General features: G+C 40.6%; 1 protein-coding gene, 1 non-coding gene and 1 pseudogene across 2 annotated transcripts; 1 reads left to right on the top strand and 2 right to left on the bottom strand.

Annotated features, from left to right (window-relative positions):
- Positions 1-1,751: 1,751 nt before the first annotated feature.
- On the bottom strand, positions 1,752-8,117 carry LOC131722987 (tripartite motif-containing protein 16-like; annotated as a pseudogene).
- A 2,467-nt stretch (positions 8,118-10,584) lies between these two features.
- On the bottom strand, positions 10,585-10,703 carry LOC131723064 (5S ribosomal RNA). The gene has a single exon (XR_009320124.1). It is a non-coding gene; the product is annotated as a 5S ribosomal RNA (ribosomal RNA).
- Positions 10,704-10,875: 172 nt separating this feature from the next.
- On the top strand, positions 10,876-21,204 carry LOC131722990 (tripartite motif-containing protein 16-like). Its single transcript, XM_059016245.1, has 7 exons — positions 10,876-12,573; positions 14,709-14,804; positions 14,979-15,212; positions 15,367-15,530; positions 19,032-19,050; positions 19,124-19,160; positions 20,264-21,204. Exons 1-7 carry the CDS (start codon positions 11,992-11,994, stop codon positions 20,797-20,799), a joined length of 1,668 nt encoding a protein of 555 aa, XP_058872228.1. The 5' UTR covers positions 10,876-11,991; the 3' UTR covers positions 20,800-21,204.
- The last annotated feature ends 1,448 nt before the right edge of the window (positions 21,205-22,652 follow it).

Below are 22,652 nucleotides of genomic sequence, written 5' to 3'. Positions count from 1 at the left end.
AAGGGAGCTTTTGTAAACTGAAATTTCCTAAGACACAAGCATACAACTATTCCAGTCTAATTTGGTAAAACTGTTATTGTGTTAAAAACGTAAGAACATAAGAAAGTTTCCAAACGAGAGGAGGCCCCATTCAGCCCATCTTGCTCGTTTGGTTGTTAGTAGCTTATTGATCCCAGAATCTCATCAAGCAGCTTCTTGAAGGATCCCAGGGTGTCAGCTTCAACAACATTACTGGGGAGTTGGTTCCAGACCCTCACAATTCTCTGTGTAAAAAAGTGCCTCCTATTTTCTGTTCTGAATGCCCCTTTATCTAATCTCCATTTGTGACCCCTGGTTTCTTTTTTCAGGTCGAAAAAGTCCCCTGGGTCGACATTGTCTATACCTTTTAGGATTTTGAATGTTTGAATCAGATCGCCGCGTAGTCTTCTTTGTTCAAGACTGAATAGATTCAGTTCTTTTAGCCTGTCTGCATACGACATGCCTTTTAAACCCGGGATAATTCTGGTTGCTCTTCTTTGCACTCTTTCTAGAGCAGCAATATCCTTTTTGTAACGAGGTGACCAGAACTGAACACAATATTCTAGGTGAGGTCTTACTAATGCATTGTAAAGTTTTAACATTACTTCCCTTGATTTAAATTCAACACTTCTCACAATATATCCGAGCATCTCGTTGGCCTTTTTTATAGCTTCCCCACATTGTCTAGATGAAGACATTTCTGAGTCAACATAAACTCTTAGGTCTTAGAAATGTCTTCATCTAGACAATGTGGGGAATTCAAAATGAAACATAATCTTAATTGATACAAAATTGTTTAAAATACAATGCTCCCATGGCACTCAATTAGCAACCCAGACGTTTCCAAAAACGAACCCAGCATTTGAGTAACTGTGATAACAAGAAGCGGTCAGGATGATTTCAAACAGCATGAAAAGATAAGGGGCCGGTCTAAAGAAAGAGAAAGAAAAATGACATTTGAAGCGCTGTACTCTTTAACAACGGACTTGTTTCAATTGTGTTGCAGAGGAGAAACACTGAGGAACGAGTGATTCAGTAGAGAGAGGCATGGACCCGACTCCAAGGAGAAGAAGAAGGAGTAAAGAGATTGACCCTCCTGATATGTCACAAGAGCCTGCCAGGTACTGAAAGTCTTTTCTTATTAGTTCACGGTGCGGCGGCATGCTGAATAATACCTTTACTAAGAAGCTGTTCAGGAATCCAAATCACTGAGCTGAGTCTCAAGCCCAGGGTTAGAGTCCAGACCTCTCTGTGCTTTACAATGTTTCCCTATGCTTTACCAGACCTCTCTGTGCTTTACAATGCTTCCCTATGCTTTACCAGACCTCCCTGTGCTTTACAATGCTTCCCTATGCTTTACCAGACCTCTCTGTGCTTTACAATGCTTCCCTATGCTTTACCAGACCTCCCTGTGCTTTACAATGCTTCCCTATGCTTTACCAGACCTCTCTGTGCTTTACAATGCTTCCCTATGCTTTACCAGACCTCTCTGTGCTTTACAATGCTTCCCTATGCTTTACCAGACCTCCCTGTGCTTTACAATGCTTCCCTATGCTTTACCAGACCTCTCTGTGCTTTACAATGCTTCCCTATGCTTTACCAGACCTCTCTGTGCTTTACAATGCTTCCCTATGCTTCACCAGACCTCTTCCTCTCTCATTCACCTCTTTCTTTCTGATTTGAAAAACCATGTTAATGAGTATTAAGAAATGAGAAAAAGTCAGTCTATCACGTTAATTTTTTTTATTAAATCACATTACTAAAATCTGAAATATTAAACATTTTATGGAAATCAAAAAACAAAAACACACACACAATAAAGCAAACTTAAGCTCACTTTTTTTAAAACTGTTACAGCACTGACTATTGGATGCCATTTTTTAAAATATATATAAAACATAACAATTCTTAAAAAATAAATTAAATACAGTTACTTCGTATGAAATCCATTCGTTGCTAAAAACAAATAATTCACCTCGTTTCGCTCTGCAGGTGGCGCCGTTTTACCCCCTAACTTTCATCCAAAGTTGTGTCAGATTGAACATTCCCTTCACCCGAGGAGTGGAGAGGACAGACAGGGAGTTCAATACAAAGGGTTTCTTACAACACAAAACAGTCTAGTTCAGCTGGCAGATTGTTACAGTGGAATCATAACAAAGAAGCATAAACCCAGGATAGAGCGGCTCAGTGAATGTGGTTTGGAATCTGTGCAGGAGGGTCATTGTGTCAGAGACGCCATAAAAGGACAGCGTGCCGGCATTAAAGTCCAGATACACTCCTATTCTGGGGGAGCGGGGGGCAGTTATTGCAGTTTCATTGTTATTGTGCCGGGCAGTGTACCTGGAACCAGAGCAGTACACACTCCAGGACTTGTCATTGAATCCAAGGATACAGGAATCATCCCTTCCTTTCCTGCTGATTCCTTTATATGTGACTCCTATAGAAGCCCCTCCCCCACTCCACTCAATCTCCCAGTAACAGCGAGTCCCAGACAAACCCTCTCTGCAAAGCACTTGGGCCCAGTAGTCAAATCTCTCTGAGTGATCATCAGGATATCTCTGGGTCTCTCTCCTCAGTGTCACCTTTCTGTTCCCTTCAGACAGACAGAGCTCTCTATGCGCTGTGTTGGGGTCCAGTGTGAGCTGACAGGAATCTGATTGAAGAGAAGAGGACGGGTAGAGGAGAGACGGTTAGAAAAGTCAAATCACTGAGAAAATCAACAGTCATTGTCTGCTGCATCCTCACATCCTGTTTATGGAAGGTGTGTGTGTTGTTTTAATTATTTTTTTTAATACATTTTGACCACTTTTTTAAACTTTTAAATTGAATTTTCTGCCTCAAGATGGCTTCCCGCGGACCGGCATGGACCTCTCAGAACTACATTTCCCATCATCCTCCTGCTCACTGGTAATTCCATCTCAATTACATATGTGAGCAGGAGGATGATGGGAAATGTAGTTCTGAGAGGCCCATGCAGTTACATGTGAACCAATCTATAAGTATAAAAAAGTGGTCAAAATGTAAAAAAAATAAAAATAATTAAAACAATACACACACCTCACGTAAACAGCTGTAGCAACACATGGGAACATGCAACACAATAAAATACAAAGGTCCTTATGAACCCTTTAAACCCTCTTGCTGTTTGATTGTTTTGTTCATTATAATTCCTCAATCTTATCAAACTTCTTCAATTGGAACCAATCAAATGCAGCTCTGCATACAATTACAGTTCACTTAATGTTCCTACAGGGTATGTGTTGCCATTTTACCCACTCAGACCCCTTGCTTACTAAATATCTTCAATAGAATATCATCCACTCTTCAAATATCTGTCTAATATTTTAATGAGCAATCCATCCCACAAGTGCAGTGATACTGCAATATACATTTACTACCAGCACAGGATGACTGGGAGGGATAGCTGTTCATTTTACCCCACAACTGGTTTCACATGCATTGTACATGTATTAAAAGATGGGATGATTATCTATTCAGGGATACCAAGATATTTAGGGAGAGAAAGGTCTGAGTGGAAAAACAGGCAACAAATGGTCCTCCCCCAGTCATTCTGCATGTATTCATCTGAACCAATACTTGTTGGAGAGGAGTGTAGATTAATGGCTTCACAATTACTAATAAATAATAATAATTGCTGCCCTCAAGCTCCACCCCTCCCTGTTCTGTAGTGTTAGCTCTTCTCTCAATGGAGTGACACATCTTTCAATCAAATGTTTCAGTGGAAACAGACTTACATTTTAAAAACTCAGCTCTGTTCCTTGGCGCTGGAGCCTGCAGTCTGTAAACTGCAACTTTATTCACTGGGCAGAAAAGAGAGAAAGAGAGAAATAGAATTGAAACATGTGGATTAATACACAACACACAGAAGACTCCAAACAGCAATCTGAAAAGAAACAAGGCTTATTCACGGCATTTCAGGATGTAAAAATCCGTACTTCAAGATGTTCATGATTACAATGAATATGTATTCCTTCTGTATCGGTGCAGCAGCCAAAGTCAATGTGAACACGTCTGCCACTGCACTGGAGTCTTGTTTTCCTTCCTCTCCATCACATATCTTTACCCAACAGTACAGTGTCCATATTAGGACACCCTTGTGCATCAAACATGCAGCAGTCATTGTCTGCTCCATCCTCACATCACTCCCTCCTCCCTGCTCCCTCCTCCCTGCTTCATCAGTCCCTGCTCTGTATTCCCTGCTCCCTCCTTCCTGCTCCTTCTTCCATGTTTTCTCCTCCCTGTTGCCTCCTCTCTCTTCCCTGCTCCCTCCTCCATGCTTCCTCCTCCCTGCGCCTTCGTCCATGCTCTCTCCTTCCTGCTCCCTGCTCTCTCCTACCTGCTGCCTCCCACTCCTCCCTGCTGTCTCCTCCCTCCTACCTCCTCCATCCTCCCTGCTGCAATATTCATATAGCCAACAATCTGCAAGAGGTCTTTATTAATGTCTTGCAAGTCCTGCCCCTCCTCAAGCCATGGTCTATTTGAGAAATCTCTACCAAAGCAATCTATTTCACACCAACCTGTTGTGGTTATTTTGACTAATTCCCCCTTGCAGAAGTCCTGAATATGGTCTTTAAGTTCAGATACAGCTTTCCTCACAGCCCCAAAAGAGATGTCTGTATTGACAGTAACGCTGGGTAAGTCTCCAGCTTCAGGAGAGGCACAGAGAGACTGGAAATTCTACAACAGGAAAGTGGAGAAAATGAGTTTTCTGTGAAACAGAATGGGGTCCAAAATATTCCTGGGGAAAAGCAAGGATTCATTCAATTGGAGAGGTCTGTCTGAAACCGTCCCAGTTATGGACTTGAGATTTTCTAACAAGCAGTGATGTTACCTGTAGAAAATGGATGTGATCCTCTGTCTCTGAAAGCTGTTTCAGCTCAGTGTTTCTCCTCCTTAGCTCAGCAATCTCCTGCTCCAGTTTCTTCATGCGTCCTTCAGCCTGATTCACTGCAGCCTTCTCATTAGCTCCAATCAGCTCAATAACCTCAGTGTGGATCTTCTCAATGGATCGGATCAGCTCAGTAAAGATCTTCTCACTTTCCTTTATTTCTATGCATGCAGATCTCTGAGTGAAAGAACACAGTAGAGGAGACATGGTTAGAATTGATATCAAAAACACATCAGGCATAGACAGTAAACTTCTGTAGATGTGTTCCAGTCCATCTGTTAATAATAATAATAATAATAATAATAATAATAATAATAATAATAATAATAATAATAATACCACCCTCTTGTCAATACCCACTTTCAGTGACTCCACAGCCTGTTTCAGCTCTTCAATTTCTTTCAGTCTCTCCTGGATTCTCTGTTGTATTTCTGTCTGTGTCTCTCCCAGCTGCTTCTGTAAATATAATGACATTGCATTTTAATCCATGTTTAAATGTGATAGCTGAATTAAATTTAAACCTTCCTTGGAGGTGGTTTAAACTTGGACAAAGGCAGCAGTTTCAGACAACATGTGTGTATAGTAGTAAGATACAGCACCATCTAGTGCACAGCTGCCAGCAATACAAAAGGACACTTGATCCACAGTAGCTGTCCACTAGATGGTACTGTTTCATACTAGTAACAGTGAATGATGGCTGATCTAGCATGTGTTACATGTTTGTTTTGTGAAGCACCTAGGAAACTGAAGCAGCTTTCTCTTTAATGGATATTTAGGGCTTCTGATTTTCCTGTTTTTAATCGATAAACACAGATAAAACAGCACTGAAACAAAACAATGAAATCAGTGTAAAAAATGCCTAAATACACAAAATCCCCAGAAGAATGAGCCCGTGAGCAGAAGGACTTCACTGTGGAAGAGAGCAAAGGAAAGAGGGGACCAGTAGGGAGAGCAAAAGAAATTGTAGATTTTAACAAAAAAAATCCTAAATAGGTTATTAAATTTTGTTTTAAACTAACTTAAACATATCTGTTTTAATCATGTAAAAATGTGTTTTAACGCAACAAATTACGCTATTTTTTCTGTCCGATTTATATTGTATATCATATAAATATTGTATTTTGTATATAATATTAATCTTGTATATTATTAATATTATTAATTTATATCATAGGAGACGCCCTTATCCAGGGTGACTTACAATTGTTACAAAACATCACTTTATTTTTTACATACAATTCCCCATTTATACAGTTGGGTTTTTACTGGAGCAATCTAGGTAAAGTACCTTGCTCAAGGGTACAGCAGCAGTGTCCCCCACCTGGGACTGAACCCACGACCCTCCGGTCAAGTCCAGAGCCCTAACCACTACTCCATATCATATTAATCTTGTATATTGAATATCATATTAATCTTGTATATTGAATATCATATTAATCTTGTATTTTGAATATCATATTAATCTTGTATATTGAGTATCATATTAATCTTGTATATTGTATATCATATTAATCTTGTATATTGAATATCATATTAATCTTGTATATTGTATATCATATTAATCTTGTATATTGAATATCATATTAATCTTGTATATTGAATATCATATTAATCTTGTATATTGAGTATCATATTAATCTTGTATATTGTATATCATATGAATCTTGTATATTGAATATCATATTAATCTTGTATATTGTGTATCATATTAATCTTGTATATTGCATATCATATTAATCTTGTATATTGCATATCATATTAATCTTGTATATTGTATATCATATTAATCTTGTATATTTTATATCATATTAATCTTGGTCTTTTCTGCTTTTTTTAAATTATGTGCTTGTCTTTGCTGGGAATGTCATTTTTAAAAAGTTTAACTAATTAAACTATAATATCTTAAACAATGAAACTGATCTATGATTTTATAAAGTTGCAAGATACATATTAAAAACACTAGGAATATAAATCATGCTAATTTTACACTACAAATTCCAATGCACCACAAAACAGCTGAACAAATCCTTCTTACCCTGTGAGGCAGGGCTGAGGTCCTGCACGTGTAAATAGTGTGTTTTTGTTTGATTGTAAATCATGTTTTTGATAATCAAGTGTGTGCTAGATATGGCAGGGCATATTCAAATCCAGGATTTTAATCCCACCCAAGTCTAGAGAGGAGGTGTCAGGGAGACTGTTCCTGGAGCGGGACCTCCTTTCTTGTTTGGTCAGCTTTTATTTTCTAGTTGTTTTCAAGCAGTGTTTTGTTTTGAATGTTTTGTGTTTTTTATATCACAGAAAACCTCCTGTGTCTCTCCTGTCAATCAGCGATAGCCACACCCCTAACAACACCCCTGTTACACCCTGAAATACATTGTAGTACATCATAGTTTAGATAGAGCAATTAAAAAACTAGGGCTCTTTAAATAGCTCTTAATATACAATTAAAATCTGATCTGATGTGAAACTGTATAACCTAGTAAACAGACATGTTAAATATCCCTGGGAATTCTTATCTTCTAGGATAGCTACAAGGAAATGGTTCAAACCCTTACCTGTTTCACACTCCTTTCTGCCTCAGCTGAGACTGTATCATGGTTCTTGTGTTCCTTTTCTGTACACAGCCAGCAAATACATGTCTGATCGGTTCTACAGAAGACCTCCAAAAGCTTTTGGTGTTCAGCACAAAGCTTCTGCTCCAGATCTCCAATTGCATTGATCAGCTTGTGCCTCTTGAAAGCAGCCCCCTCATAGTGTGGCTTGACGTGTGTTTCACAGTAAGAGGCCAGGCACGTCAAACAGGATTTCACAGCTTTGAACTTTCTCCCAGTGCAGAAATCACACGGCACATCTCCAGGTCCAGCATAACTTTGAGCAGGAGGAGGATTGAGTCCTGTCTTCTTTAATTTCTCCACAACTTCAACCAGCATGGTGTTTCTGCGCAGAACAGGCCTTGGGGTAAAGGTCTCTCTGCACTGGGGGCAGCTGTAGACACCTGTATGATCAGCCTGATCCCAGCAGTTCTTAATACACCCCATACAGTAACTGTGTCCACATGGAATAGTGACTGGGTCCTTCAATATCTCCAGACACACTGAACAGCTAAACTGGTCATGCGCTACCAGAATATTTGCTTCTGCCATTTCTGCTGCAGTGAGACAGAGAGACTGACGATTTCACAAGAAACGAAACTTCACTGTGCTGATTTCCTGGAGTTGTGTAAAGCTCTGAGAGGCGGGGTTCGGGACTGAGGCCAGGTTTAGACAAGCAGGGGGAGCAGAAACTGCCGAATCAGATATTCTATGAAACTGTTTCTAAATCCCTCAACAAATATTACAATGTTAAGATTAGGAATTAAACAACTGATATTAACAACTGTTTAATGTCAGGGCTGAAGAGTCTGACTTTGTGTTTTAACCCTAAATCTATAATATGTAATATTAAGGAATGTTCTGTTACACGTATGTTTGTGATGACGGTTTGAACGGCATCTCGTTACTTTAGTAACGCCTTACTGTAATAATATTACTTTAGTCAATAACGAGGTAATATAACGCGTTTAGCTTTTAATGGCAGTAATAACATCACAGTTCCTTTCCAAACAATAAACGCGCTTGCCTCGTTCTCTTGTCTCTGCTGCGCAGCTACATCGGTTGTCTTTTCTTGTTTTAAAGCCAGTATATTTCAGTGCGGTTATAACCGTAAACGTGACGCGCTCTTTATTATTTATTTATTTGATTTTTAATGCTTTATTTAGGAAGGCCATGTGAGCTACAAGTAGCTCGTTTACAAAGGCGTGCTAGAAATAACAGCAGCAGGTTACAGGTTTCAAAAATAAAAATAATATAAACGCATAATGACAAGACAATACACAAAGTACACCTCAGATTTACACAGCGCACACACAAGCCTGTTTAAGCACTAGAACAACAGGGTTTGTTTTTTTAATTCCCACAGGAGATGTCAGGTCTCAGTCCTGCGGGCAACAGCTTCCAGTCTGTAGCAGCAGAACAAAACGAAAGACTTTCTTCCCGCAGCACTTTTTCCAGACGGTATATTAAAGTATTGTGTGTCTCAGACATTACGATAGGCTGTATTTACAGGTAAACTCAGAAACAAGCTGTTTAAATAAACTGGTAATGTGTTGTGTGCCCCTTTAAAGAGAATCCGATTCCAGTGATAATTCCTTGTGTTAGCAGGCGATCGCAAGTTTAATGTCGAATACGCGCTGCAGTGATGCGCTAGCGGAGTACACGGGAGCACACAGATACACATCCTGTTACACATTGTATCGATCTTCTTCAGCGATTCCTCACTAGCACACCCGCACATCACATCATTATAGTCTAGAATAGGGAACACAAGTAACTCATTTAAACCTTGCTGTAAAGCTTACACAGTGGCGCTGACCACACAATCCTCCAAGCTTCCTTCCAATTTTACTACATACATCTTTAATGGGTTTATCAAATTGAAGAGTTGTGTCAATATAAACCCCTAGATATTTAAAAGTGTCGGCTCTCTCCAATGCTGAGGTATTACAAGTAACAAGAGAATAAAAAATTCTAAAAGGATCCACATGTTCCTAATGTTATAAATATTTTCAGTTCCCGGGGTAGAATCTTAATGGTTCATATTGATATAGCGCGGATATTAAAAACAACGCATCCAATTCTCTGCATGCTGCCACATCAGACCTTCCCACAGCGAGGTGTGAAAGATTAAACACAAAGAAAATATCAATGAAAGAATTTAAAATCAGTCAAATATAAATGTAGCCCACAAACAACAAACATTTCAGTTCTTGTCCTGTCCCTGTATATTTAGAGATTCACAAACCCCATTAAACACGTATTTGTCTGCTGATTGCTCAAGCATCTAAGTAAATGAAGCAGATTTCTCGTTAATGGATATTTAGGGCTTCTGATTTCTGTTTTAATCGATAAACACAGATAAAACAGCACTGATACAAAACAATGAAATCAGTGTATACCCAATAAACACCAGAAAAACACTGGACATGGTTACTCAATTCACATTGACTTCATCCCTTTCCATGTGAAAAAATACAATAAAATAACATAAAACCAAACAAAAAAAATCCCTTTCCCAGCGCAGTCGGGCAATGAACCTCCTTCCTGACTTGTATCTATCATTGATTCATTCTGAATACTTTAAACTGAGTGGCAGCACATTCCTGCATTTCTATTGGAGGATTGCACACGCTTGTGAGATTTAAAACGAGATTACAATTAGAAACGGAGGTTGAGATTAAAAACTATTACATCTGGAAAATAATTACGGAGGATCAAAATAATTAATTAATCAATAAAATAATGTTTCTTCAAAATTAGCCTACAGAAATACGGGTTACAGTTATGGTTTGGCTGAATGAGAATAATACTACCTAAAAAAATGGGTTCACATTTGTTTGTATCGGACCGCTCCTGGTAGTTTCGGTTTAGATTATAATACGATCACCCTTTCTGTCCTAACTCAGTTTTCAAAACCAGTAAAGGCCGGTACAATACTTGTTCGTGTGTGGAATGGGACAATAAAAAAACAAAAAAAGAAAACGATGTTTATCTTTACAGCTTCCAGGTTAGTAACATAAATAACAAGGGAAATAGCGCCCCCTGTCAAGCTGCAGAAAGAAAAGCTTACAGCACCTGGTATTCCCAGGCGGTCTCCCATCCAAGTACTAACCAGGCCCGACCTTGCTTAGCTTCCGAGATCAGACGAGATCGGGCGTTCTCAAGGTGGTATGGCCGTAAGCGAACGACTCTCTTGGTTTATCTCTTTCATAGTATTAGGTTAATATCATTCATGCAGTGACAGCTTGGGGGAGGGATTTCCAGATCTCTCATTTGTCACAAACAGTAACACTTAAGCAGCTCTGGTCTGCACGTGCGCGGGTCCGTGTGTGTGTTTATATAACAGCGTATACTCGGCGCTTACTTTGTTTCGGGGCTCAGCCCCGGAACCTCTGGGCGTGCAGAGTCATATTCCCGGGACCTCGACTTAAAAATCTCATTAAACGCTTTCTTTTTAAATTCTCAACACAGTTGTATCAAGTCTGCAAGTTCTTGCGTGCGAACTAGAGACAGTCGAATACAGCCTATCGTAATGTCTGAGACACACAATACTTTAATATACCGTCTGGAAAAAGTGCTGCGGGAAGAAAGTCTTTCGTTTTGTTCTGCTGCTACAGACTGGAAGCTGTTACCCGCAGGACTGAGACCTGACATCTCCTGAGGGAATTTAAAAAACAAACCCTGTTGTTCTAGTGCTTAAACAGGCTTGTGTGTGTGCTGTGTAAATCTGAGGTGTACTTTGTGTATTGTCTTGTCATTATGCGTTTATATTATTTTTATTTTTGAAACCTGTAACCTGCTGCTGTTATTTCTAGCACGGCTTTGTAAACGAGCTACTTGTAGCTCACATGACCTTCCTAAATAAAGAATTAAAAATCAAATAAATAAATAATAAAGAGCGCGTCGCGTTTACGGTTATAACCGCACTGAAATATACTGGCTTTAAAACAAGAAAAGACAACCGATGCAGCTGCGCAGCAGAGACAAGAGAACGAGGCAAGCGCGTTTATTGTTTGGAAAGGAACTGTAATGTTATTACTGCCATTAAAAGCTAAACGCGTTATATTACCTCGTTATTGACTAAAGTAATATTATTACAGTAAGGCGTTACTAAAGTAACGAGATGCCGTTCAAACCGTCATCACAAACATACGTGTAACAGAACATTCCTTAACATTACATATTATAGATTTGGGCTAAAACACAAAGTCAGACTCTTCAGCCCTGATATTAAACAGTTGTTAATATCAGCTGTTTAATTCCTAATCTTAACATTGTAATATTTGTTGGGGGATTTAGAAACAGTTTCATAGAATATCTGATTCGGCAGTTTCTGCTCCCCCTGCTTGTCTAAACCTGGCCTCAGTCCCAAACCCCGCCTCTCAGAGCTTTACACAACTCCAGGAAATCAGCGCAGTGAAGTTTCGTTTCTTGTGAAATCGTCAGTCTCTCTGTCTCTCTGCAGCAAGAATGGCTTCAAAAGTATGGTCAGAGGATCGGTTCAGCTGTCCAGTGTGTCTGGAGCTATTGAAGGACCCAGTCACTATTCCATGTGGACACAGTTACTGTATGGGGTGTATTAAGAACTGCTGGGATCAGACTGATCATACAGGTGTCTACAGCTGCCCCCAGTGCAGAGAGACCTTTACCCCAAGGCCTGATCTGCGCAGAAACACCGTTCTGGCTGAAGTTGTGGAGGAATTAAAGAAGACAGGACTCAATCCTCCTCCTGCTCAAAGTTATGCTGGACCTGGAGATGTGCCGTGTGATTTCTGCACTGGGAGAAAGTTCAAAGCTGTGAAATCCTGTTTGACGTGCCTGGCCTCTTACTGTGAAACACACGTCAAGCCACACAGTGAGGTTACTCCATTAAAGAGGCACAAGCTGATCAATGCAATTGGAGATCTGGAGCAGAAGCTTTGTGCTGAACACCAGAAGGTTTTGGAGGTCTTCTGTAGAACGGATCAGACGTGTATTTGCTTGTTGTGTACACAAGATGAACACAAGAGCCATGATACAGTCTCAGCTAAGAAGGAAAGGAGTGTGAAACAGGTAAGGGTTTGAACTATTTCCTTGTAGCTATCCTGGAAGATAAGAATTCCCAGGGATATTTAACATGTCTGTTTACTAGGTTATACAGTTTCACATCAGATCAGATTTTAATTGTATATTAAGAGCTATTTAAAGAGCCCTAGTTTTTTAATTGCTCTTTCTAAACTATGATGTACTATAATGTATTTCAGGGTGTAACAGGGGCGTTGTTATGGGTGTGGCTATCTCTGATTGACAGGAGAGACACAGGAGGTTTTCTTTGATTCAAAAAACACAAAACATTCAAAATAAAACACTGCTTGAAAACAACTAGAAAATAAAAGTTGACCAAACAAGAAAGGATGTCCCGCTCCAGGAACAGTCTCCCTGACACCTCCTCTCTAGACTTGGGTGGGATTAAAATCCTGGATTTGAATATGCCCTGCCATATCTAGCACACACTTGACTGGCAAAAACATGATTTACAATCAAACAAAAACACACTGTTTACACGTGCAGGACCTCCGCCCTGTCTCACAGGGTAAGAAGGATTTGTTCAGCTGTTTTGTGGTGCATTGGAATTTGTAGTGTAAAATTAGCATGATTTATATTCCTAGTGTTTTTATATGCATCTTGTGACTTAATAAAATCATAGATCAGTTTCATTGTTTAAGATATTATAGTTTAATTAGTTAAACTTTTTAAAAATGACATTCCCAGAAAAGTCAATCACCTAATTTAAAAAAAGCAGAAAAGACCAAGATTAATATGATATAAAATATACAAGATTAATATGATATGGAGTAGTGTTTAGGCCTCTGGACTCTTGACCGGAGGGTCGTGGGTTCAATCCCAGGTGGGGGACACTGCTGCTGTACCCTTGAGCAAGGTACTTTACCTAGATTGCTCCAGTAAAAACCCAACTGTATGAATGGGGAATTGTATGTAAAAAAATAAAGTGATATTTTGTAACAATTGTAATTCACCCTGCATAAGGGCATCTGCTAAGATATAAATTAATAATATTAATAATATACAAGATTAATATGATATTCAATATACAAGATTAATATGATATACAATATACAAGATTAATATGATATTCAATATACAAGATTAATATGATATTCAATATACAAGATCAATATGATATTCAATATACAAGATCAATATGATATTCAATATACAAGATTAAGATGATATACAATATTAATCAGGCAGAAAAAATAGTTTAATTTGGTGCGTTAAAACACATTTTTACATGATTAAAACAGATATGTTTAAGTTAGTTTAAAACGAAATTTAATAACCAATTTGGGATTTTGTTTGTTAAAATCTACAATTTCTTTTGCTCACCCTACTAGTCCCCTCTTTCCTTTGCTCTCTTCCACAGTGAAGTCCTTCTGCTCACGGGCTCATTCTTCTGGGGATTTTGTGTATTTAGGCATTTTTTACACTGATTTCATTGTTTTGTATCAGTGCTGTTTTATCTGTGTTTATCGATTGAAAACGGAAATCAGAAGCCCTAAATATCCATTAAAGAGAAAGCTGCTTCAGTTTCCTAGGTGCTTCACAAAACAAACATGTAACACATGCTAGATCAGCCATCATTCACTGTTACTAGTATGAAACAGTACCATCTAGTGGACAGCTACTGTGGATCAAGTGTCCTTTTGTATTGCTGGCAGCTGTGCACTAGATGGTGCTGTATCTTACTACTATACACACATGTTGTCTGAAACTGCTGCCTTTGTCCAAGTTTAAACCACCTCCAAGGAAGTTTTCAATTTAATTCAGCTATCACATTTAAACATGGATTAAAATGAGTGGTGCAATGTCATTATATTTAATTTTTTTAATGTTTAACCTTGGATTAATTTTAAACAAGGATTACATATAAATCCTGGTTTAAAGTTTTGTGCAACATGATTCAAATATAATCCTTGATTTAATCTGGGTTAGTGGTTAATCCACGCTGGTGCATTCGACCCTTAGGGTATCTGTGTGCATAATGTGTGTATCGTTAATCTAACTCCATATTAAGGGGAGAGAGGTGTGAAAACACAGCCTGCTCTGAAATAGTCTGTATTGAGTGTGACAGGATATCACTCAATGCCCCGTCAGAAATGTCACTGTGTCACTGTGTTTCTACACAGAAGCAGCTGGGAGAGACACAGACAGAAATACAACAGAGAATCCAGGAGAGACTGAAAGAAATTGAAGAGCTAAAACAGGCTGTGGAGACACTGAAAGTGGGTATTGAAAAGAGGGGGTTATTATTATTATTATTATTATTATTATTATTATTATTATTATTATTATTAACAGATGGACTAGAACACATCTACAGAAGTTTACTGTCTATGCCTGATGTGTTGTTGATATCAATTCTAACCATGTCTCCTCTACTGTGTTCTTTCACTCAGAGATCTGCATGCATAGAAATAAAGGAAAGTGAGAAGATCTTTACTGAGCTGATCCGATCCATTGAGAAGATCCACACTGAGGTTATTGAGCTGATTGGAGCTAACGAGAAGGCTGCAGTGAATCAGGCTGAAGGACGCATGAAGAAACTGGAGCAGGAGATTGCTGAGCTAAGGAGGAGAAACACTGAGCTGAAACAGCTTTCAGAGACAGAGGATCACATCCATTTTCTACAGGTAACATCACTGCTTGTTAGAAAATCTCAAGTCCATAACTGGGACGGTTTCAGACAGACCTCTCCAATTGAATGAATCCTTGCTTTCCCCCAGGAATGTTTTGGACCCCATTTTGTTTCACTGAAAACTCCTTTTCTCCACTTTCCTGTTGTAGAATTTCCAGTCTCTCTGTGCCCCTCCTGAAGCTGGAGATTTACCCAGAGTTACTGTCAATACAGACATCTCTTTTGGGGCTGTGAGGAAATCTGTATCTGAACTTAAAGACCATATTGAGGACTTCTGCAAGGGGGAATTAGTCAAAATAACCACAACAGGTTGGTGTGAAATAGATCCATTTGGTAGAGATTTCTCAAATAGACCATGGCTTGAGGAGGGGCAGGACTTGCAAGACATTAATAAAGACCTCTTGCAGATTGTTGGCTATGTGAATATTGCAGGAGGGAGACAGCAGGGAAGAATGAGCAGAGAGGAGGGATTTTTACACCCTGAAATGCCGTGAATAAGCCTTGTTTCTTTTCAGATTGCTGTTTGGAGTCTTGTGTGTGTTGTGTATTAATCCACATGTTTCAATTCTATTTCTCTCTCTTTTTTCTGCCCAGTGAATGAAGTTGCAGTTTACAGTCTGCAGGCTCCAGAGCCAAGGAACAGAGCTGAGTTTTTAAAATGTAAGTCTGTTTTCACTGAAACATTTGATTGAAAGATGTGTCACTCCATTGTGAGAAGAGCTAACACTACAGAACAGGGAGGGGTGGAGCTTGAGGGCAGCAATTATTATTATTTATTAGTAATTGTGAAGCCATTAATCTACACTCCTCTCCATCAAGTATTGGTTCAGATGAATACATGCAGGGAGGAGGGAGCAGGGGGGAGAGAGCATGGAGAAGATATCAGGGAGCAGGGAAAATGGAGGAAGGAGGAGGGAGCACTGTGGAGGGAGCAGGGAGGAGGGAGAAAAGAAGATTGAGGCGGGAGCATAGAGGGAGAAGGGAGGAGGGAGCAGTAAGGGTGCATGGATGAGGAAGCAGGGTGGAGGGAGCATAGAGGGAGGAGGGAGCAGGGAAAAAGGAGGAGGGAGGATGCAGCAGGGAGCATGCAGGAGAGATGAGGGAGCAGGTGAATTGTGTGAATTGTGACAGGCGTTAAATTAGGTGTGATCTTTCATTTTCCATTTTAAACGTGATTCAAATGCGTTTGTCTCTAGACTGATGTGAACTGGGGGAACGCTAATCAAAGTTTTTCAGCGTTTATATTTATGTCAAGTAAACTAGATAACTCTGCTATTCAGAAGAAGCTTCTTTTTATACATGGGATACAAAAAGAAAAACTGTGTCATGCAAGATATAGCAAAGTTATATTTTGAAAAACCTCGATGTGAAACAACACAGAGCACAGAAATGACACATTTTTGCATTGTCGTTGAGACACTAATGACTCAATAATCATCAAATGAATTTGTAAACGGGGGGAGCAAAGGACACACACCCTGCCTATCACACACACACACACCCTGCCTATCACACACACACACCCTGCCTATCACACACACACACACTATGCAGTATTTTTATAATCTCTGGTGAGCCATTTTCTTTTCCTTACTCTGCTTAGTTTATGTCAGTGTTTTTAGACAAAGAGTAAACTCCATAAAGAATTGTATTTAAAATAGCAACCACTCTGATAAGGTGAACACAGTTTAAAATAAGGTTTGCATTGTGTGAGACAGTACAGAGAAAACCGCGATTGCTGTGGTCTGTACTAGGAGTGATACGCGACTGCAACCAAAGAGAACACTTTGAACTTGTAACTTAAAAACAGCCCGTTCCCTTTCAAGCACGAAATGGGTATCAACCACTTTAAAAAATAAATAAATAAAAATACATTTAAAAAAAGACACTCTTCTGATAATAAGCTGACGTTTCATGTAGTTTTTCAGGTGTTGTGGAGCTGAATTCTTCTTCTCTGCAGAGTGACATTCCTGTTTTGTTTTTGTTTTGTTTTTTTGTCGTCAGGGTTTCCGTGGCAGTTGTTAGGGAGCGTGTTAAAATGACGCGCTTTCACATTTCTATTTTTCCATTTCTGTGTTCACGGGTTTGTTCTGAGGGTGGTTGTGTTTGCTCACATTTCTGTGAATTTTTGTGTGAAGTGGATTCCCTTCAGTCCGAATCAGAGTGTATTTCAAAGCCCGTTGGTGTGGGTCCGGGTGATTTTTCGGGTGTCCGTTTTCTCCATGTTCGCGGTGACTCCCTCATGGAAATGCAGCTCTGTCCTCAGATGGGATGCGGAGCGGCTGTTGCCGAGGTGGTTCCGATGTTGGAAACGCGGGTTTCTCTTGGATTGATCAGGGAGGGCTGGACGGGTTTCTTTATCAAGCGCTCCCGAGAGGATTGTGGGATGTGCTGCTGGTTAATATAACGTTATAACTACATTAATAACATACGCGTACAGACACCTTACAGTACGCTGCTAAAGAATAAGAATCACACGAAGCTGAATAATGTATAAAGAGATATTAAAAATAAAACATGTCTATATATGTTCGTTGCTGTGAGGGCAGATTCACATCCCAGCGCTTTGGTATCTCTGGGTTTGAAACGGCGCTCCATAATTGTAACACCTTATTATTATTTAGTTTTATTTATCAGAAATATAAAAACATATTATTATTTCTATTGTGTGTGTGTAAACATTATTTTTTAAACTATAATAACGTTCCACTGCGGCTCTCAGTGATGACGTTTCATGATTGCTTCAGCTCACATTCAGCAGGTTCGTCAGGCTGTGTAACTGACATATAATCTGACCAATGAAAACGCAGAAAGGGTGGAAACGGTTGTATTATTGGCTGATCGCCCTAAAACAGCAAAAAAGACGTCTGATTACTGGTGGAGAAGGGAGGAGAGAGCAGGAAGGATGGAGGAGGGAGCAGGTAGGATGGAGGAGGGAGCAGGGAGGAAGGAGCAGGGAGGATAGAGGAGGGAGGAGGGAACAGGGAGGAGGGAGCAGGGAGAATGGAGGGGGGAGCAGGGAGAATGGAGGGGGGAGCAGGGAGGATGGAGGAGGGAGCAGGCAGGATGGAGGAGGGAGCAGGCAGGATGGAGGAGGGAGCAGGGAGGAAGGAGCAGGGAGGATAGAGGAGGGAGGAGGGAGCAGGCAGGAGGGAGCAGGGAGAATGGAGGGGGATCAGGCAGGATGGAGGAGGGAGCAGAGAGGAAGGAGCAGGGAGGATAGAGGAGGGAGGGGGGAGCAGGCAGGAGGGAGCAGGGAGGAGGGAGCAGGCAGGAGGGAGCAGGGAGAATGGAGGGGGGAGCAGGGAGGATGGAGGAGGGAGCAGGCAGGATGGAGGAGGGAGCAGAATGGAGGAGGGAGCAGGGAGGAGGGAGCAGGGAGGAAGGAGCAGGGAGGATGGAGGAGGGAGCAGACAGGAGGGAGCAGGGAGAATGGAGGGGGGAGCAGGCAGGAGAGAGCAGGGAGAATGGAGGGGGGAGCAGGCAGGATGGAGGAGGGAGCAGAATGGAGGAGGGAGCAGGGAGGAAGCAGCAGGGAGGATAGAGGAGGGAGGAGGGAGCAGGCAGGAAGGAGCAGGGAGAATGGAGGGGGAGCAGGCAGGATGGAGGAGGGAGCAGGGAGGAAGGAGCAGGGAGGATAGAGGAGGGAGGAGGGAACAGGAAGGAGGGAGCAGGCAGGAGGGAGCAGGGAGGAGGGAGGAGGAAACAGGGAGGCGGGAGCAGGCAGGGGGGAGCAGGGAGGATAGAGGAGGAAGCAGGGAGGATGGAGGAGGGAACAGGGACTGATGAAGCAGGGAGGAGGGAGTGATTTGAGGATGGCGCAGACAGTGACTGTTGTATGTTTCAAATCTATTTCTCTCTCTTTTTTTCTGCCCAGTGAATGAAGTTGCAGTTTACAGTCTGCAGGCTCCAGAGCCAAGGAACAGAGCTGAGTTTTTAAAATGTAAGTCTGTTTGCACTGAAACATTTGATTGAAAGATGTGTCACTCCATTGTGAGAAGAGCTAATACTACAGAACAGGGAGGGGTGGAGCTTGAGGGCAGCAATTATTATTATTTATTAGTAATTGTGAAGCCATTAATCTACACTCCTCTCCAACAAGTATTGGTTCAGATGAATACATGCAGAATGACTGGGGGAGGGGCATTTGTTGCCTGTTTTTCCACTCAGACCTTTCTCTCCCTAAATATCTTGGTATCCCTGAATAGATAATCATCCCATCTTTTAATACATGTACAATGCATGTGAAACCAGTTGTGGGGTAAAATGAACAGCTATCCCTCCCAGTCATCCTGTGCTGGTAGTAAATGTATATTGCAGTATCACTGCACTTGTGGGATGGATTGCTCATTAAAATATTAGACAGATATTTGAAGAGTGGACGATAGTCTCTTAAAGATATTTAGTAAGCAAGGGGTCTGAGTGGGTAAAATGGCAACACATACCCTGTAGGAACATTAAGTGAACTGTAATTGTATGCAGAGCTGCATTTGATTGGTTCCAATTGAATAAGTTTGATAAGATCGAGGAATTATAATGAACAAAACAATCAAACAGCAAGAGGGTTTAAAGGGTTCATAAGGACCTTTGTATTTTATTGTGTTGCATGTTCCCATGTGTTGCTACAACTGTTTACGTGAGGTGTGTGTATAGTTTTCATTATTTTTATTTTTTTTTACATTTTGACCACTTTTTTATACTTATAGATGGCTTCACATGTAACTGCATGGGCCTCTCAGAACTACATTTCCCATCATCCTCCTGCTCACATATGTAATTGAGATGGAATTACCAGTGAACAAGAGGATGATGGGAAATGTAGTTCTGAGAGGTCCATGCCGGTCCGCGGGAAGCCATCTTGAGGCAGGGAATGCAATTTAAAAGTTTAAAAAAGTGGTCAAAATGTATTAAAAAAAATAATTAAAACAACACACACACCTTCCATAAACAGGATGTGAGGATGCAGCAGACAATGACTGTTGATTTTCTCAGTGATTTGACTTTTCTAACCGTCTCTCCTCTACCCGTCCTCTTCTCTTCAATCAGATTCCTGTCAGCTCACACTGGACCCCAACACAGCGTATAGACAGCTCTGTCTGTCTGAAGGGAACAGAAAGGTGACACGGAGGAGAGAGACCCAGAGATATCCTCATCACCCAGAGAGATTTGATATCTGGCCTCAAGTGCTTTGCAGAGAGGGTTTGTCTGGGACTCGCTGGTACTGGGAGATTGAGTGGAGTGGGAGAGAGGCTTCTATAGGAGTCACATATAAAGGAATCAGCAGGAAAGGAATGGATCATTCCTGTGGCCTTGGATTCAATGACAAGTCCTGGAGTTTGCGCTGCTCTGATTCCAGTTACACTGCCCGGCACAATAACAATGAAACTGCAATACCTGCCCCCCGCTCCCCCAGAATAGGAGTGTATCTGGACTTTAATGCCGGCACGCTGTCCTTTTATGGCGTCTCTGACACAATGACCCTCCTGCACAGATTCCAAACCACATTCACTGAGCCGCTCTATCCTGGGTTTAGGCTTGATTGGTTTCCTGGTTCCTCTGTAACAATCTGCCAGCTGAACTAGACTGTTTTGTGTTGTAAGAAACCCTTTGTATTGAACTCCCTGTCTGTCCTCTCCACTCCTCGGGTGAAGGGAATGTTCAATCTGACACAACTTTGGATGAAAGTTAGGGGGTAAAACGGCGCCACCTGCAGAGCGAAACGAGGTGAATTATTTGTTTTTAGCAACGAATGGATTTCATAGGAAGTAACTGTATTTAATTTATTTTTTAAGAATTGTTATGTTTTATATATATTTTAAAAAATGGCATCCAATAGTCAGTGCTGTAACAGTTTTAAAAAAAGTGAGCTTAAGTTTGCTTTATTGTATGTGTGTGTTTGTATTATTGTATTGTATTGTGTGTGTTTGTTTTCTTTGATTTCCATAAAATGAGTTTTATGTTTATTTTTTCAGATTTTAGTAATGCGATTTAATAAAAAAATAATAATTTGATTAACTGTGACTTATTTATTAATACTCATTAACACGGTTTTTCAAATGAGAAAGAAAGATAGAGAGAGGGAATAAGAGAGAAAGACGTATGGTAAAGCATAGGGAAGCATTGTAAAGCACAGAGAGGTCTGGTAAAGCATAGGGAAGCATTGTGAAGCACAGAGAGGTCTGGTAAAGCATAGGGAAGCATTGTAAAGCACAGAGAGGTCTGGTAAAGCATAGGGATGCATTGTAAAGCACAGAGAGGTCTGGTAAAGCATAGGGAAGCATTGTAAAGCACAGAGAGGTCTGGTAAAGCATAGGGAAGCATTGTAAAGCACAGAGAGGTCTGGTAAAGAATAGGGAAGCATTGTAATGCACAGAGAGGTCTGGTAAAGCATAGGGAAGCATTGTAAAGCACAGAGAGGTGTGGTAAAGCATAGGGAAGCATTGTAAAGCACAGAGAGGTCTGGTAAAGCATAGGGATGCATTGTAAAGCACAGAGAGGTCTGGTAAAGCATAGGGAAGCATTGTAAAGCACAGAGAGGTCTGGTAAAACATAGGGAAGCATTGTAAAGCACAGAGAGGTCTGGTAAAGCATAGGGAAGCATTGTAAAGCACAGAGAGGTGTGGTAAAGCATAGGGAAGCATTGTAAAGCACAGAGAGGTCTGGTAAAACATAGGGAAGCATTGTAAAGCACAGAGAGGTGTGGTAAAGCATAGGGAAGCATTGTAAAGCACAGAGAGGTCTGGTAAAGCATAGGGAAGCATTGTAAAGCACAGAGAGGTCTGGTAAAGCATAGGGAAGCATTGTAAAGCACAGAGAGGTCTGGTAAAGCATAGGGAAGCATTGTAAAGCACAGAGAGGACTGGTAAAGCATAGGGAAGCATTGTAAAGCACAGAGAGGTCTGGACTCTAACCCTGGGCTTGAGACTCAGCTCAGTGATTTGGATTCCTGAACAGCTTCTTAGTAAAGGTATTATTCAGCATGCCGCCGCACCGTGAACTAATAAGAAAAGACTTTCAGTACCTGGCAGGCTCTTGTGACATATCAGGAGGGTCATTCTCTTTACTCCTTCTTCTTCTCCTTGGAGTCGGGTCCATGCCTCTTTCTACTGAATCACTCGTTCCTCAGTTAGCTGGGTTTCTCCTCTGCAACACAATTGAAACAAGTCCGTTGTTAAAGAGTACAGTGCTTCAAATGTCATTTTTCTTTCTCTTTCTTTAGACCGGCCCCTTATCTTTTCATGCTGTTTGAAATCATCCCGACCGCTTCTTGTTATCACAGTTACTCAAATGCTGGGGTCGTTTTTGGAAACGTCTGTGTTGCTAATTGAGTGCCATGGGAGCATTGTATTTTAAACAATTTTGTATCAATTAAGATTATGTCTCATTTTGAATTATTAATTTTTTACTTTAAATATACAGGTTAATACTAACAGTT

Source organism: Acipenser ruthenus, chromosome 52, assembly GCF_902713425.1.
Source record: "Acipenser ruthenus chromosome 52, fAciRut3.2 maternal haplotype, whole genome shotgun sequence".
In the NCBI taxonomy this organism is placed as follows: Eukaryota; Metazoa; Chordata; class Actinopteri; order Acipenseriformes; family Acipenseridae; genus Acipenser; species Acipenser ruthenus.
Note: the sequence above shows the minus strand (reverse complement) of the source record. Positions and strands in the feature narration are given on the sequence as shown.

Excerpts from the sequence above, each read along its gene's own strand:
- LOC131722990 (XM_059016245.1), top strand. The coding sequence starts at position 11,992 with ATGGCTTCAAAAGTATGGTCAGAGGATCGGTTCAGCTGTCCAGTGTGT. Across the intron at positions 12,574-14,708 it reads AGGAAAGGAGTGTGAAACAG|AAGCAGCTGGGAGAGACACA; the intron begins GTAAGGGTTTGA and ends GTTTCTACACAG. Across the intron at positions 14,805-14,978 it reads AGGCTGTGGAGACACTGAAA|AGATCTGCATGCATAGAAAT; the intron begins GTGGGTATTGAA and ends TCTTTCACTCAG.